Consider the following 17,618-nt stretch of genomic DNA (forward strand, 5'->3'; position numbering starts at 1 on the left):
TCTCCAGCGCCGGGCCACGCCCCCTCGGCTGTGCACTGCCTCGGCTCTCCACTCTGACACGCCTCCTCAGGCGCGTCGGCCTATCAGGACGCCGGTTTCTTTTTCCCGGCTATGCCCACTCTTCTGCGCGCCCGAACACAGCCTTGCCCGCTCACCGCTCGCTCCAGCGTTGCATGGCCAGAGAACTGCGTTCATCTTGGCGGGCTCTTGCAGTGTCTTCAGCATTCGGAGGGGGACACAGTACCTGCGCTGCCTCTGCAATCGCTAGGTGTCTGGTGGGCTCGGCATTCCCTGCCTCCTTCCTCAGCTGTACTCCCTTCAGCAGCATCGCCTTCGTAGCGTTCTGCTGCAGTCCTCACTTCAGCAGTATCGCCTGCATAGCGTTCTGCTACAGCCCTCTTCAGCAGTATCGCCTTTATAGCGTCCTGCTGCAGTCTTCATTCAGGCTGTACCTATGCCCAACCCCACACAGGCCTCCAGCTACAAACCCACGGTGACCCATTGCGCTTGTGCCCACTGTAAGAGAAAGTGAGCTTCAGGCCAGCCGTCGCCTTTCTGTCTGTCCTGCAGTCCTTCCACCATGTCCGTCCCTCAGGAAGCTCCTATTGCTCGGGATGAGTGCATTCCCCCTCCCCCGGAGTGGGCTGTTGCTATGTCTGTCAGTCTCAGACCTGACAAAAGTGTCCCAGTCCCTGGTACAGGTCCTAGAACGCATGCCGCTTCTATCTTCTGCCACCAGTGCCACGAACGCCTCCCACAGCGATTCGCTCGCACCTGAACATGACGCGCACAGGGTCAGATTGGAGAAAGGATCCAGAAAGAGGGCTCTGTCTAGCTCCTCATGCAGCTCTCCGGAACCTGGGGCACCATCTAGAATACCCCTCTCCACCCGTTCCCCCTCCTCAGAGGCGGACTTCGGGTCAAATGTACTTTCACACTCAAAAGTCTGATTCAGATACAGATCAAACCGCTGGCACGCAGGACATGGTAGATAGCCTTAGTCTGGGTTCACATTGCGTTTTTATAGCACGTTAGACGGACTGCGTTACACCGCGGCATAATGCGGTGTAACGTAGTCCGTTAACGCCGCCATTCAGTCCTATGTCGGAGTCATCGCTAGCGCACGCCCACGCGCTTCCGGGTCCATCAGTGCTAACGCAGATAGAGAGATAGAGCTAGCATAAGCTCTGCGCTAGCGATGTGACAAATCGGCACTTGCGTTAACAGGCCATTAACGCATGTGTTGAATGGGTTGCTGTTAACGCAATGTGAACCCAGCCTTATTTCGGCTATTATTCAAACCCTTGAGCTTAAGGAGGAGGATTCCACCTCCCAGGAGGACTCCGTTTCTTTCAAACGGGTGAAACGGCCCTCTGGAGTTTTTCCCAATCACAAAGAGTTTAGAATACTACCTCTAGCCACTGGGAACAACCCAGAAAACGTTTTCCAGGCAGAAAGCGTCTGGATATCTTGACCCCTTTAATCCAGACCTAGTCAGCAAGTGGTCTGATTCCCCTAAGGTAGACCCGCCGGTCTCTCGTCTATCCTCGCAGACAGTTCTGTCTATCCCAGATGCAGCGTCTCTTAAGGACGCTACAGACAGGCAAATTGAGGCTTTAACCAAATCAGCCTTTGAGGCGTCTGGCGCCTCTTTGCCCGAATTTCGCCTCCTCTTGGGTGGCGAAAGCCGTGTCTGCCTGGGCTAAGATACTTCGCAGGGGCATCGTTTCTTCAACTCCTTTGGAGGAACTAGCTGATTTAGCGGACCAGATTGCACACACGGGGAAATATCTGTTAAATGCCTCCTTGGATGCAGCTGCTTGTTCCGCAAGAGCAAACAGCAACATCATTGCCATTCGCCGTGTCCTTTGGCTGAAGGCGTGGAACGCTGACCCCCTCTTCTAAAAAGTCTCTCACTGGCCTTCCATTCCAGGCTCCAGGCTCTTCAGCACTAAGCTAGACCAGATCATCTCCGACGCTACAGGTGGAAAGAGCACCTCTCTCCCTCAATCCAAGCCTAAGCGCCCCGTTAATCGTAGGGGACCCCAGTCGTTTCGGCCCTTCTCTGACGGTTTCTCCCAGCGGGAGCATTTTTCCGCTCAGGGGGAACGGAGAAAACCTTCCTTCGGGCCTACCCCCCTCACTGGAGGGCTAAGAGACGCTCCTCTAAACCTTTTCGGTAATCATAGCCACAGATTCTCTTCAAAATGATGGGTCACCCCCACCTGGAAATCTTTCCAGGGTGGGAGGCTGACTTCTGTACACAGAGGCTTGGTTATCAGTAGTCGACACCTGGGTCAGGGAGATCGTCACATCAGGATGAAAAATAGAATTTTCTTCGCCCCCAGGAAGACGTTTCTTCCTCCCCCGTCCACCCAAGCAGCCGTCCCATGCCCCAGGGCTCCTCCATGCCGTCAATGCCCTCCTTGCCTCAGGAGTGATCTTTCCTGTTCCTTACCATGAGCGGTTTTTGGGTTTTTACTCAAAATCTATTTGTGGTTCAGAAAAAAGACGTCTCTCTCCACCCGATTTTGGATCTCAAACAGTTGAACCGCCACCTTTGGGTTCGACACTTCAAGATGGAGTCACTGCGCTCGGTGATCGCTTCCATGGAACCGGGGGAATATCTGGGCTCTGTGGACATTCAGGATGCCTACCTGCACATTCCTATTTGTCAGCAGCATCAGAGGTTCCTTCGTTTCATGATCCAGGAGCAACATTACCAGTTTATAGCTCTACCGTTCGGCCTAGCGTCCACCCCCAGGGTCTTTACGAAAGTAATGGCAGCGGTCATGGCCATCAGTCGTTCAAAGGGGATCCTCATAATCCCCTATCTCGACGACCTTCTGGTCAAGGGTCCGTCTTGCCGGGACTGCGACCAGAGTCTCCAGATCACTCTGGATACGCTGATCCGCCTCGGCTGGATAATCAATAGGGACAAGTCGACCTTGATTCCAACTCAACGCCTCGAGTTCTTGGGCATGGAATTCAACACCATCCAAGCTCGGGTCTTCCTCCCGAAAGAGAAGTTCTTCTCTCTCTGCCTTAAAGCATCCAGTTCCTCTGCCTCTACATCTCTGCATGAAAGTTCTAGGGAAGATGGTCGCTTCCATAGAAGCAGTACCTTACGCTCAATTCCACTCTCGCCCTCTCCAGCTGGCTCTCCTGTCTGCCTGGGACAAGAACCCACTTCCCCTAGGTCGCCCAATTCGCCTTTCTCTCAATGTGAGACAGTCTCTCACTTGGTGGATTCTTTCCACCTCCATCCTGCGCGGGAGGTCATTTCTCCACATCTGCTGGCAGATCGTCACCACCGACGCCAGTCTTCAGGGGTGGGGTGCGGTCTTTCTCCATCACACAGCGCACGGTTGCTAGAAGGTTCAGGAGACCCTTCTCCCCATCAATCTCTTGGAGATCAGGGCGATCTTCCTCGCCGTCCTCCACTGGCAGCCCCTCCTCACAGGAAATCCGGTCCGCGTTCAGTCAGACAACGCCACGGTGGTGGCTTACATAAACCATCACGGAGGGACTCGCAGCAAGCAGATCATGAAGGAGGTGTCAAACATTCTACTCTGAGCAGAGAACCACGTTCCCGATATCTCAGCTGTCCACATTCCAGGTGTGGACAATTGGGAAGCCGACTTCCTCAGCCGTCAGGGCCTTGCGTCAGGAGAGTGGTCTCTCCATCCCACCGTCTTCAACCAAATATCTGATCAAACCAATAAAATGACCATGACCATGGTACTTATATAAAACAATTATTTTATTAGAAAAATTTCCTTATAAAAACAAACAACATATGTCTATTTAACCAAAGAGTGCTAGACCACAAAAAGGGACTGGAAATGCCTGAGGCTGATCCCACACATTTGGCCGCTGCTACATATAAATGAGAGACAAATCCCATATGAAATGCTTCCTATACTAAAAACCCTTCTACCATAATGCCTGTGCAAGAAGATTTACTATAATCCAAATGTGCTTATATTTTGTTCTCCGTTATGAGGTAAGTGAACACTTTTATCCTTTTTCTATGGCACATAGTTTTTCTGCAGCGGATGGCATATAGATAATAGAGTATAGGTAAATTACCTTGTGGTTGGCCTGATGGGGGAATACCTTGGCGTCCCTTAGCCCCGACGCGCGTTTCGCACTGCTTCTTCGGGAGGCGAAGCAGTGCGAAACGCGCGTCGGGGTTAAGGGACGCCGAGGTATTCCCCCATCAGGCCAACCACAAGGTAATTTACCTATACTCCATTATCTATATGCCATCCGCTGCAGAAAAACTATGTGCCATAGAAAAAGGATAAAAGTGTTCACTTACCTCATAACTGAGAACAAAATATAAGCACATTTGGATTATAGTAAATCTTCTTGCACAGGCATTATGGTAGAAGGGTTTTTAGTATAGGAAGCATTTCATATGGGATTTGTGTCTCATTTATATGTAGCAGCGGCCAAATGTGTGGGATCAGCCTCAGGCATTTCCAGTCCCTTTTTGTGGTCTAGCACGCTTTGGTTAAATAGACATATGTTGTTTGTTTTTATAAGGAAATTTTTCTAATAAAATAATTGTTTTATATAAGTACCATGGTCATGGTCATTTTATTGGTTTGATCAGATCTTTGTGAGATTAGTATTATTATGGTACAGAGTTCCCCAGAGGGGAGGAACATTCATAATTCCGAATTGAGCATATATTGTGAATATACTTCAACCAAATATGTCAGAGATGGGGAGTTCCGGACGTCGACCTAATGACCTCCCGAAAGAACGACAAGGTTCCCCAGTATGTAGCCACGTCTTAGGACCCGATGGCCGTCGGTTGCGACGCCCTGGTGATCCCGTGGGCCCAGTTCCACATGCCCTATCTCTTTCCTCCTCTTCCCTTGATCCCAAGGGTCATAAAAAAAGATAAATGCAGAGAGGGTCCCCGTTCTCTTAATAACTTCAGATTGGCCTCGCAGGGCCTGGTACACGGAGCTAGTAAACATGCTGTCGGACCTTTCCCTGGAGACTCCCAGACCTGCAGATCCTATGACATGCTGGGAGTTATAGTTCACCACATGAGTGTCAGCGTGCTTTATTGTGTGTTGTATTGACTAACCTTTTAAGTATTTCTTAGTTGTTCAGGCTGTGAGCAACCCATGACTGCACACACAGAACCCTCCATCTTATTGCCTCTCCACAGCACAGGTCATAAGGGGAAGCTTGCAGATTCTAGTGTGGTGTCTGAAGGATTTGTGATGACATCAGAAGAGGGAGGGCTCTGTGCTGCCATGTGATGCTCCAGCCCACCCACTTCATGACATCACACAGGTCCTTATGCCTCAGTATCCAGCACAGCCAGGCAGGTATGCAGCGATCTTGTCTCCCCCGGCCCCCTGCTGCTGCCTCCTCCTCCACTGGACACACAGATCTCCCCAGCTGCTGCAGGAATCCAGCGCTGGGGAAACTGTTTGTCCCTGTTTAAGTGCAGGACTATTCATTTGCTGCTCCCTGCTCACCTGACAGGTGGGCGGGGAAGGGGCTAATAAATATTCACTGCACTTTAATTATCAGGACCATGTGGTTTCCCCAGCACTATAGCCAGACAGCTGGGACATTTTTCTGCCTCCTGTGAATGGGATCACAGTGGATCCCACTTGCCGCTGCCCCCTCCCCACTTACATCCGGACCATAAGACGCACTCACACTTTCCTCCCAAATTTGGAGGCAAAAAAGTGTGTCTTATGGTCCGAAAAATAAGGTAAGCCTGGACAGAAATGATGGTACGCCTGAAAATAATGTGACAAAAGGGACATGTTAAATCGCGGTGTGTCCACTAACTAGCATCACAGGTGTCTACAGTCTTGGAATCAGTGAGTGGCCTGTATATAGGGCTACAGATACTCACTGTGCTGTTTGGTGACATGGTATGTATCACACTCAACATGGACCAGAGGAAGCGAAGGAAAGAGTTGTTGTCTCAGGAGAGTAGAAAGAAAATTATAGACAAACATGTTAAAGGTAAAAGTTATAAGACCATCTCCAAGCAACTTGATGTTCCTCTGACTACAGTTGCACATATTATTCACAAATTTAAGATCCATGGGACTGTAGCCCACCTCCCTGGACGTGGCCGCAGGAGGAAAATTGATGACAAATCAAAGAGACAGATAATATGAATGGTAACAAAAGAGCCCAGAAAAACTTCGAAACAGATTAAAGGTGAACTTCAAGCTCAAGGAACATCAGTGTCAGATCGCGCCATCTGTCATTTTTCTGAGCCAAAGTGGACTTCATGGGAGACGACCAAGGAGGAGACCATTGTTGGGGAAAAAAAAAATCATAAAAAAGCCAGAGTGGAATTTGCCAAACTACATGTTGAAAAGCCACAAAGCTTCTGGGAGAATGTCCTATAGACAGATGAGACAAAAATGGAACTTTTTGGCAGGGCTCATCAGCTCTATGTTCACAGACGGAAAAATTAAGCATTAAGAAAAGAACACTGTCCCTACTGTGAAACATGGGGGAGGCTCTGTTATGTTCTGAGGCTGCATCTGGCACAGTGTGTCTAGAATTTGTGCAGGGTACAATGAAGTCTCAAGACTACCAAGGGATTCTAGAGAGAAATGTGCTGCCCAGTGTCAGAAAGCTTGGTCTCCGTCACAAGTCATGGGTCTTGCAACAGGATAATGACCCAAAACACACAGCTAAAAACACCCAAGAATGGCTAAGAGGAAAACATTGTGGTCTTCTATAAGCCCTGACCTAAATCCTATTGAGCATCTTTGGAAAGAGCTGAAACATGCCGTCTGGAAAAGGCAACCTTCAAACAATAGACAACTGGAGCAGTTTGCTCTTGAGGAGTGGGCCAGAATACCTGTCCAGAGGAGTAGAAGTCTCATTGACAGGTACAGGAATCGTTTGATTGCAGTGATTGCCTTTAAAACGTTGTGCAACAAAATATTAAGTTAAGGGTACCATCATTTCTGTCCAGGCCTATTTCATGAGTTTTATTATTTTATTTTATTTTTTTTTTAATTCATTTGTTCATTTTCATAGATTTTTTTTTTTAATTTATTACTTTGTCATTAAATGAGGGGTACCAACAATTTTAACCACTTGTGTATATACGTGTGTGTGTGTGTCCTGTAAAAGAGTAAGTGGAACAACCTTGAATTTTTGCAGCAGAAGATGCATGCTGTATTTTACTCCATGACGGATCAAACCAAGCACAGGCGCTCAGTGCACCCTTGGTATGACCAAGCAGTTTGGTGCAACCTTCCCACCTACTTGTTTTCCATCAATCTATGCCTCTTATGACTCCTTTAAAGTCAGCTGTCAATCAAAGATGAAGGCTTGGGAAGATTCACTGATTGGCCAAGGGTGCTTCGAGTGCCTGTGCTTGGTTCGAGCAGTCACTTTGTGTTGATGGACTCCTGTTTAAAAATAACAAACCTGCTAAGCATAAGGGCATATTGTGATCTGTGTACTCATTCTGATGGCTATCAAATCTCAAATAAAGGATAATCCTAATATTATTCTGTTTTTTTTTTGTTTTGTTTTTTCCAGAATCTGAATCTCGTCTAGAAGCTGAGAGCACTGAAGATGAAACTGCGGTAAATTCCGAACAGGAAGAAACTGAGAACGATCTCTGGAATAAAATAGTGCACCCACAAGGCACGGACACCCAGGATGCAGACACCACAGTAAGTCTCTGACTTCTCCAGTGGATTGTGCTCTGTGTTCTTTCAGGATATTCTTTTCCGTCATATACAAATGTAGTAATATATTGGTCACAAAATGTCACCGTACAGCTCAGTATGAACTCATGATTCTTGATGCTTATGACGCTTCTGGGCTCGTTATTTCTGCTCAATAAGGAGAAATGTTACCTCTTGGGTCCTGGTCAGACGCCTCTCACAAAGCTAAAAGAGATCTCACACTTTGCACTGATGAGGGGCAGTACGCCGAAGCACAGTGCCTGCAAATTGAGATATTGGTTTTGGCTTTTATCCTCTGTCATGTGACTCATTAGAGGGTCGATATTGACTTTTAGGATTGCTACTTCCTATAGGTGGCACTAGGGCTCCAGTCCTCTTACTCTCTGAAGAGACAATTTGCATGGACTTGTATTGTCCCTTGTCAACCATGCTGATGGTAAAACATGGACATTTATTTGTGCGGCTTGCATAGACTCACGTACTGCAAACATGGACATGTGAAGGGGGCCTTGAAAATACAGATAAAACTGGTTATAAAAAAAAAAAAACTCTGCTCTCTTTACTTTTGAGAGTAATTAGGGCTTTTATTCTAGTTTTTTGACTAATATGTAGTTACATGCTACTTTTTCTTTTTAAGGAAGGAACAGTTCCCAGTCTCAGTGCTCCAGATGGAAGAACAGAAGGTTTGTGCTTCTTTAGATACATTTCATCTGTGTTACGTGTGATCCTGGCTCTTGAAGTTAGTGCGGTTAACATGGAGTGGATTTTTTCTAACGGTCCTTTCTCCCGCGCACTTGCCATATGGTTGTCTTGGTGCACATTGTGTCTATTGGGCATATGCTCAGAATGTATACACCCAACAGTAGCCACAGTCTGGATATAAAAAATGTGGTGCATGATGTAAGATTTTTCTTTAATGTCACCATCTATATGGGTTGGTGCTGTCTTCTGAGCTTTCCTGTACAGTTAAATTACAATATGCCCATTCTTACCGGCCAGATGGAGGCCGAAGAAGCACACTTATGGCCTTTGCCTGATTGACAGGATCATAATGATATTGTTAAAGTATATTTCTCTATCGCCTCTCATTGGGGGACACAGGAACCATGGGTGTATGCTGCTGCCACTAGGAGGCTGACACTATGCACAAAAAAAGTTAGCTCCTCCTCTGCAGTGTACACCCCACTGACAGGAAGTAGGATATTCAGTTTAGCTTAGTGTCAGTAGGAGGTGGACACGGGTCTTTCATTAGACCCTTATCTACCTCAATGTGCGTCGTTTCTTTTCAGGTTTCCGGAGGGATACAGGGTGAACAGTCACACCTGTAGTCCCACAATACGGACTATGAGTACGGCGTGTACTGCCACCCCGTATCCTCATTGATCCCTCAGCAGGACCATGATCCTAGCACACAAGCGTGCTCAGAAGTCCAGTCCTGGCTCCGTCCCCCACCCACTCGCCCACCAGAGCCTGTCGGTTGGAGGAGACGAGGACGTCCATCAGCTTGGACATCTCATTCCTCTTCAGGTTAGCATCGGCGTGGGAAGTTGAGGTGAGTATTTCCCATCCCAAATCTTTCAATGGGAGTCTTGCTAGGGGTTCCCAGAATACCTGGTCGTCATTTGCACCCAGATTGCGCAGCACGTCCCGGGATTACAGTTCCCATGCGGCATCTGCGGCCCCTCTGCCTTCTATTCCGGAGCGGGGCCTTTACAGGCTGCCACGCCGCTTCCTACGCTGCACCACTCTCCCCAGTGAGACAGCCCTGACAGGCTGTCGTGCCGGTTCTTCCGGCGGCGCACTGCTCAAGCCGCGGTTTTCATGGGGCCGCACTACCTTCTCCAGCGCGACAGCCCTGTCAGGCTGCCGCGCAGCTTCTCCCTGCGGCGCACTGCTCTGGCGCTGCGGGTGTTCATGGCGGCTGCTCCATCCTCTCCAGCGTGACAGCCTTGGCAGGCTGCCACGCCATTTTTCTAACTGCGGCGCACTTCTCCGGCGCTGCGGCTCTCCTCTGGGGGTCGCTGGCCTGTAATTTAGGCCCCGGCTTCTGCCCGGGCCTACTTCCGGTGCCGCGCTCCGTCCACTTCCGCTTTCATCGGGCGGGCTTTCTCCCGCCCAACAATCTCTTTACTCCCCGCCCACCGGCGCCATCTTGGTGCTCCTGGGCCCATGACTTCTACGCCGCTGCTTGGCGCCACATGGCAGCAGGGCGCACGTTCCAGCGCCCTTTCAGCGGTCACCATCTGCGGTTCATCCAGACTGTAGCCGGGTCCTTTTTTCCCCAGCACACGCTTTCTCCGGCGGGGTCCCCTGCATCCTCCTTAGGTTGCCATCTCATCGCTGGTGCCCTGGACCTGCGCCATGATGCCGGTCGCAGCTACAGCCGGGAGCAGTCTACAGGACTCTACTATTACACTGCATAGCAGAGCTACTCACAGTATTACTCCCCTCTCCTGTTCCCCTAACCTTCGGGCATCATTTAGTGGGTCTGCTCCCAGGCCTAATCCTATAAGGAGAGCGTCCCCGTCGTCTGTTGTCCTGCTTCCTCTTGTCAGCTGCAGCATCTCCCTGTCCAGGAGTCCCTACCCTGGGTGAGACCGAGACCCCTATCCCTGGGTGGGCTTTCCTTCTGTCTGTCTGGGGCGGACCTCACCAGGATGTCTTGACCTTGGTGTCCGTGCCTGACCGCAGTTGCTAGTGGGTCACAGGATTCTCCATCCAGCCTTGTTCAACTCAGGCCACAAGAGATACAGAGCAAAATTCTAGGTTCCTTTTTTTCGGAGGGATACAGGGTGATCTGTCACACCTGTAATCCCACATTATGGACTATGAGTACGGCATGTACTGCACCCCGTATCCTCATAGATCCGACAGCAGGACCATGATCCTAGCACACAAGCGTGCTTAGAAGTTCGGTCCCAGCTCCATTCCCCACCCACTCGCCCTCCAGAGCCTGTCGGTTGGAGGAGACGAGGACGTCCACCATCAGCCCCATGGACGTCTGACACCTTTCTTTGCCGCTCCATCTTGCCCTCCGGTCTGGACCGGTGAGATCCCTCTTCCTGATCCTCCTCTCGAGAGAGACAGAGACGGGCTTCCTCGGTCATGTTTGCAGAGGAAGTTTCAGACTTGGTTTCACTACAGGTACATAACCTTATTGTTGCGATCAACCAGACCCTAAGCATCATGGATACCTCTACGGAACCCGCAGAATAGGCGGTTTCGTTTAGACGGTCAAACCACCTTCCAAGGTCTTTGCCCCACACACTGAATTTGTGGTGGTACTTGCCAGGGGAAATGCGAGCCATACCAGATGCTTTCAGACAGGGAAGCGTCTCGGCATCCTATATTCCCTCTCCCCTGAGCTCATTGCTAACTGGACTGATTCCTCGGCAGGAAGCGGGCAATTCTGGACTCGTCAGTTCCCAGACTGTCTACCAACTTGGCATGGGTTCCAAGGATACAATTATTGAATCGCTGGATAAATCAGCCTTTGAAACGGCTGCTTCTACTTTGTGCCTCGGCCATTGCCTCTACCTGGGTCTCAAGGACTATAGATAGATGGACCAAACAGCCTTGTAAGAGCACCCCGGCTGGAGCTCCTCCGGGGGAGCTAGCTGACCTGACGGACCAGATTTCCTATGCAGAGAAATATTTGGTATCTGCCTCCCTAGATGCGCGGCTTGTGCATCTCACGCGTCCAGCAATATGGTGGCCATCCGACTAAATATTCGGCTCTACACACAGCAGGCGGACTTGTCTTCAAGAAGTCCCTTACCGGCCTCCCCTTCCAGGGGGCCTGTCTCTTTGGCTACATGATGGAACAAATTATTAATGACGCCACAGGAGGCACGAGTTCCCTTTGTCCTTTCGCTGTTTTGCGGCGTCGGAAGATTCCTCTAGCTAACACAGACTGCAATCTCGTCTGGCTAGAGAAAAGGCTTCCTTTAAGCCTACCCCTTCCCAGCGTTCCTGCAACTCCCATGGTTGGTCCACCAGGCCTAGACTTGGCAGATCTTCCTCGGCATAACTCGTGCTAACGGCCCAATGTTTCTTCCAGTTTGGGCGGGCATCTCCTGCCTTTTTCAGGGATGTTTGGCTGGCTTCGGTGGAGGACGCTTAGATCAGGGAGGTGGTATCCTCTGGATACAAGATGGGGTTCACTTCGCGGCCCGGAATCGCTTCTTCGAATCCCGCCCTCTAAAAATCCTCCTCTGATCCTAGGTTTCTTTGCGTCCATTACCTTCCTTCTTTGTTCGGAGGTTATTGTTTCCGTCCCACAGCAGGTACGCTTCACAGGTTTCTATTCAAACCTGCTTGTAGTGCCGAAGAAGAGCGGCGCAGTTCGACCCATTCTGTCTCTGAAGTTGGTGAACAGAAGGTTCCGCCTGCGGCATTTCAGGATAAAGTTCCTCTGTTCAGTCCTGGCTTCCATGGATCCACAGGACTTCCTGTGCTCCATGGATATCCAAGATACCTTGCTCCATGTCCTGATTTTCCTTGAGGGTCAGGGGCCTAGTGCTCATTCCATACCTTGAAGTCATCCTCATCAAGCCTCTGCCCCTCTCTCAGGCCCAGGAGACTCTGACCATCATCCTCGACTCCCTGTCCCGTTTCTGGTGGCTGGCCAACAGAACAAAGTCTTGTCTTGTTCCGAGTCAGCGTCTCGTCCTCTTAGGCATGTTGTTCGAGGTTTTTCTTCTCGAGAAGCGGGCAATTCTCCATACGGAGTTCGCTCTATGCAGGGCCCTCGGCTGCCTTCCTTCCGTTCAGCTATGACGGTCCTGTGATGCATGGTGACAGCTCCGTAAGCGTTCTCTCTTGCGCTGTTCCACTTGAGACCACTTCAGCAGACCATCCTTCCTCAGTGGGACACGTCTGTGCTGTCTCTGGATCCTCCGATCCGACTTTCAGTCCGATTCTAATAGCCTCTCCACTGGTAGCTGTCATCCCCTCTCATTCCCCAGGTCCGGTCCTCCCAAGGCAGGTGGTGACGACGGTCACCAGCCTTCCAGGCTGCGGTGCGTTTTCTCGCCATCCGTCATTGAAGGGGCGTTGGTCGGAGCAAGAGTCCTCTCCGCCGATTGATACCCTTGAGATAGGGGCCTTTCTTCTATCTGAGTCACTGGGAAAGGCTTCTCAGAGGTCTGCCAGTCAGAATTCAGACGTCCTATGCCTCGGCTGTGGCTTATGTCAATCGCCAGGGAGGGAATCAGTCTCTTGGCAATGGCGGAGGTATCCAAGATCCTCCTCTGGGCAGAGGCGACGGGTTTTCAGCACTATCCACAGTGCATAGCCCCGGCATGAACAACTAGGCCGCAGTGTTTTCTCTGCCACGAGGGCCTTGCGGTAGGACAAGGGTCCCTGCTTCAGGAGGTCTTCCTTCAAATTTGCCTTTGATGAGGAACTCCAGACACGGATCTCCTGGCAGCCCGACTACTTAGGAAGGTTCCACCGTTTGTTTCCAAGTCTGCGATCCTCTTGTTGTGGATACCGATACTTTGACCATTCCTGGGTCACAATTTGTACTTCCCTTTCTGCTCATCTCTTCCCTTTCTTCCCAGGCTGTTAAAGATCAATGCGGAGGGGGTGCCGGTCATTCTGACCGCACCAGATTGGCCCAGAAGGTTCTGGTTCGCTGAGATCTTTCATCTGCCGCAGAGTTCTTGGTGGCTCAAGTTAACAGCTTTGCTGTTGAAACCTTCCATTTTGTCCGTTTTCTCTAGGCGGGACTTGATGCTGGCCTTGCCCTTAGTTCTCTGAAGGGTCAGATAGCAACCCTTTCCATCCTTTTTCTGAAGTCCCTTTCAGAGGTCCTTAGCTACTGGCTATCATGGTATGAAAATTTATATCCGTCCCGTTCTCAAATCAAAACTTTTCTTCAAGTGGCTCATGCGGCTCTCCTGTATCACACTCCCGTGGATCCCTGGGACCTCAATCTTGTTCTGGAGGCTCAGTGGAGTTCCCCCCCCCTTGAGCCTCCCCATGAGCCTCACTGTCTGTTCTGTCCGTCCTGCAAGGTGGCGTTTCTGGTGGCCATATCCACGCGTCTCGGAGTTGGTGGCTCTCTCCTGTCGCCCCATTTCTTGGTTCTTCACCAGCATAGGGAAGTTTTACGGCCTTCGACGCCTTTTCTTCCCAGGGTGGTGTCCCCCTTTTACTTGAATAAGATCATCCTTTCCACCTTTGTCCTGCTCCGATCGATTTTCTGGGGCGTTCGCTGAACAGGCTAGACCTGGTTAGGGCGGTACGGATCTATTTGTCTAGGACCGCCTTCTTTAGGAAGACGGACTGTCTTTTTGTCATTCCATACGGTACGCCAAGAGGCCTGCCGGCCTCCAAGGTTACGATTGTTCTCTGGATCAGACCTGCCATTCTGGAGGCTCACCGGGTCAAGAACAGAGTGCCTCCTCCTGGTATTAAGACTCACTCTGCCCCGGGCAGTGGGTGCCTCCTCGGCGGTACACCATGGGGCATCCGCCCGACAACTTTTTTAGGCGAAAACCTGGTGTTCCGTTCACTCTTTTGCCAAAGGTTATAAGCTCCATACCTGCGCTTCGGCAGTTGCCAGCCTAGGCGGAAGGATCTTGCAGGCGGCAGTGGTGATTCCTCCGACCTGAATGTAATTTTTCTGCTGTTCCCACCCCAGGGACTGCTTTGGGACATCCCATGGTTCCTGTGTCCCCCAATGAGAGGCGATAGAGAAAACAGGATTTTTGGTTGCTTACCGTAAAATCTGTTTCTCGGAGCCTTCATTGGGGGACACAGCACCCTCCCAAGTTGAACAGCTCTGTTTATTGTGTTATACTGTTAATGTTTGCGTTCTTTGAACGCTCTTTGAGTGTTTGAAACTGTTAAACTGTAAAGCGCTGCTTAAATTTGTTGGCGCTATATAAATAAAGATTATTGTTATTATATTATTCTTTCTCGTTTACACGTTGCTTCTCCTACTGCTTTCTCACTAACTGAATATCCTACTTCCTGTCGGTGGGGTGTACACTGCAGAGGAGGAGCTAACTTTTTTATTTGCATAGTGTCAGCCTCCTAGTGGCAGCAGCATACACCCATGGTTCTTGTGTCCCCCGATGAAGGCTCCGAGAAACAGATTTTACGGTAAGCAACCAAAAATCCTGTTGTTGGGAAAAGCTATGGCATATACTGTTAGCTTAGAGAGCAGTGTCTCCTTCCCATCTGAAGGTATCTATGTACTCAGGAGAAATTGCACAACAAATTTTGGGGTGCATTTTTTTTCTTGCTAACCTTGTGAAAAAAAAAATATTGGGACTAAAATAGCATTTTTGGGGGAAAAATGTGTTTTAATTTTCACAGCTCAACATTATAAAATTCTGTGAAGCCCTTGTTCTGACCACACATCTAGATTAATTCCTTGAGGGGTCCAGTTTCAAAAATGCCCTGCCGTGCACCCAAACGGTAGTTTTCCCACCACATACAGAGTATCGATGTACTCAGGAGAAATTGCACAACAAAATTTGGGGTTCCTTTTTTTTTTTTTTTGTTGCTATCATATGAAAATGCAAAATTTGGGGCTAAAGTAACATTTTTGTGGGAAAAAGTAAAACTTTCATTTTTTTTCTTTCTACATTGCTTCAGTTCCTGTGAAGCACTTAAAGGGTTAATACACTTCCTGTATGTGGTTTTGAGGAATGCAGCTTTTAGTCACTTGAAATGTGATGTGGTTCCTAAAAAAAAGTTTTCTAAATTTTGTTGCAAAAATGAGAAATTGCTGGTCAACTTTTAACTCTTCTAACTTACTAAGAGAAAAAATTGTATTTTTCGAAAATTGTGATGATGTAAATTAGACATGGGGGGAAATGTTAATAACTATTTTTATGCCACATCTCTGTAGTTTAAGAGCATAAAAACAAAGTTTGAAAACAGAAATTTTCAAAATTTTCACAAGATTTCCATTTTTTTTCCCCACAAATAAGCTCAAGTCATATCGCCCAAATTTTACCGCTATCATAAAGTACAATGTGGCACGAAAAGGTTAACGCACGTTGTGTTTGGTGAGGAGATCTCCAGCTCCATCCTCCAGACAGCTTTTATATTAGTGCACAGAGACTGACTGCGCCCAACTGTTAAACAAATAAACCTCTTTGTGCTCTGTGAGGAAGAGATATACACTGCTCAAAAAATAAAGGGAGCACTTAAACAACAGAATATACAGTAACTCTAAGCAAATCAAACTTCTGTGAAATCAAACTGTCCACTTAGGAAGCAACACTGTTTGACAATCAATTTCACATGCTGTTGTGCAAATGGAATAGACAACAAATGGAAATTATTGGCAATTATCAAGACACTCTCAATAAAGGAGTGGTTCTGCAGGTGGGGACCACAGACCACATCTAAGTACCGATGCTTTCTGGCTGATGTTTTGGTCACTTTTGAATGTTAGTTGTGCTTTCACACTTGTGGTAGCATGAGATGGACTCTACAACGGCTCAGGTAGTGCAGCTAATCCAGGATGGCACATCAAGGTGAGCTGTGGCAAGAAGGTTTGCTGTGTCGATCAGCGTAGTGTCCAGAGGCTGGAGGTGCTACCAGGAGACAGGCCAGGACGCCAGGAGACATGGAGGGGGCTGTAGGAGGGCAACAACCCAGCTGCAGGACTGCTACCTCAGCCTTTGTGCAAGGAGGAGCACTGCCAGAGCCCTGCAAAATGATCTCCAGCAGGCCACAAATGTGCATGTGTCTGCAAAACTGTTAGAAACCAACTCCATGAGGATGATCTGCGTGCCCGGCGTCCACAGATGAGGGTTGTGCTCACAGCCCAACACCGTGCAGGACGATTGGAATTTTCCACAGAACACCAGGATTGGCAAATTCACCACTGGCACCCTGTGCTCTTCACAGATGAAAGCAGGTTCACACTGAGCACATGTGACAGACCTGATAGTCTGGAGACACCATGGAGAGCGATCTGCTGGCTGCAACATCCTTCAGCATGCCCGGTTTGGCAGTGGGTCAGTAATGGTGCGGGGTGGCATTTCTTTGCAGAGCCACACAGCCCTCCATGTGCTCGCCAGAGGTAGCCTGACTGCCATTAGGTACCGAGATGAGATCCTCAGACCCCTTGTGACACCATATGCTGGAGCGGTTGGCCCTGGGTTTCTCCTAATGCAGGACAATGCCAGACCTCATGTGGCTGGAGTGTGTCAGCAGTTCCTGCAAGATGAAGGCATTGAAGCTATGGACTGGCCCGCTTGTTCCCCAGACCTGAATCCAATTGAACACATCTGGGACGTCATGTCTCTCACATCCACCAACATGACGTTGCACCACAGACTGTCCAGGAGTTGGTGGATACTTTAGTCCAAGTCTGGGAGGAGATCCCTCAGAAGACCATCCGCCGCCTCATCAGGAGCATGCCCAGGCATTATAGGGAGGTCATACAGGCATGTGGAGGCCACACACACTACTGAGCATCATTTCCTTGTCTTCAGTCATTTCCACTGAAGTTGGATCAGCCTGTAACTTCATTTTCCACTTTAATTTTGAGCATCATTTCAACTCCAGACCTCCGTGGGATATTAGTTGTGTTTTACGTTGATCATTTCTAGGTTTTATTGTTCTCAACACATTCCACTATGTAATGAATAAAGACTTACAACTGGAATATTTCATTCAGTGATATCTAGGATGTGGGATTTTAGTGTTCCCTTTATTTTTTTGAGCAGTGTATTTCTTCACATATCACAGCTGTGCTCCCGGGCAATTCTGGCTGCAGTGTGTGTGATATATTTCTGGTCAGTTGAGACGCAGGTTTCTGGACCTGTATGTCTTCAGTCTGCAGCCCATACTGACACGTGACTAGGTCGGGCTGCAGTCTGAATTATAATGGGGACACCATTTTATCTCATTCTTAGGGCACCCCTTTTAAAGGTT

General features: G+C 49.1%; 1 protein-coding gene across 5 annotated transcripts in view; it reads left to right on the top strand.

The window, feature by feature from the left end:
* OS9 (OS9 endoplasmic reticulum lectin) overlaps positions 1-17,618 on the top strand; it is a 108,665-nt gene that overhangs the window by 29,879 nt on the left and 61,168 nt on the right. For all 5 annotated transcript variants that reach the window (XM_077297776.1, XM_077297772.1, XM_077297775.1 and 2 more), the window contains exons 8-9: positions 7,558-7,694; positions 8,347-8,392. In XM_077297776.1, coding sequence (XP_077153891.1) covers positions 7,558-7,694; positions 8,347-8,392 — 183 coding nt within the window. The remainder of the gene's footprint in view (positions 1-7,557; positions 7,695-8,346; positions 8,393-17,618) is intronic.

The sequence above is a fragment of the Ranitomeya variabilis genome, chromosome 3, assembly GCF_051348905.1.
Source record: "Ranitomeya variabilis isolate aRanVar5 chromosome 3, aRanVar5.hap1, whole genome shotgun sequence".
NCBI classification, from domain to species: domain Eukaryota; kingdom Metazoa; phylum Chordata; class Amphibia; order Anura; family Dendrobatidae; genus Ranitomeya; species Ranitomeya variabilis.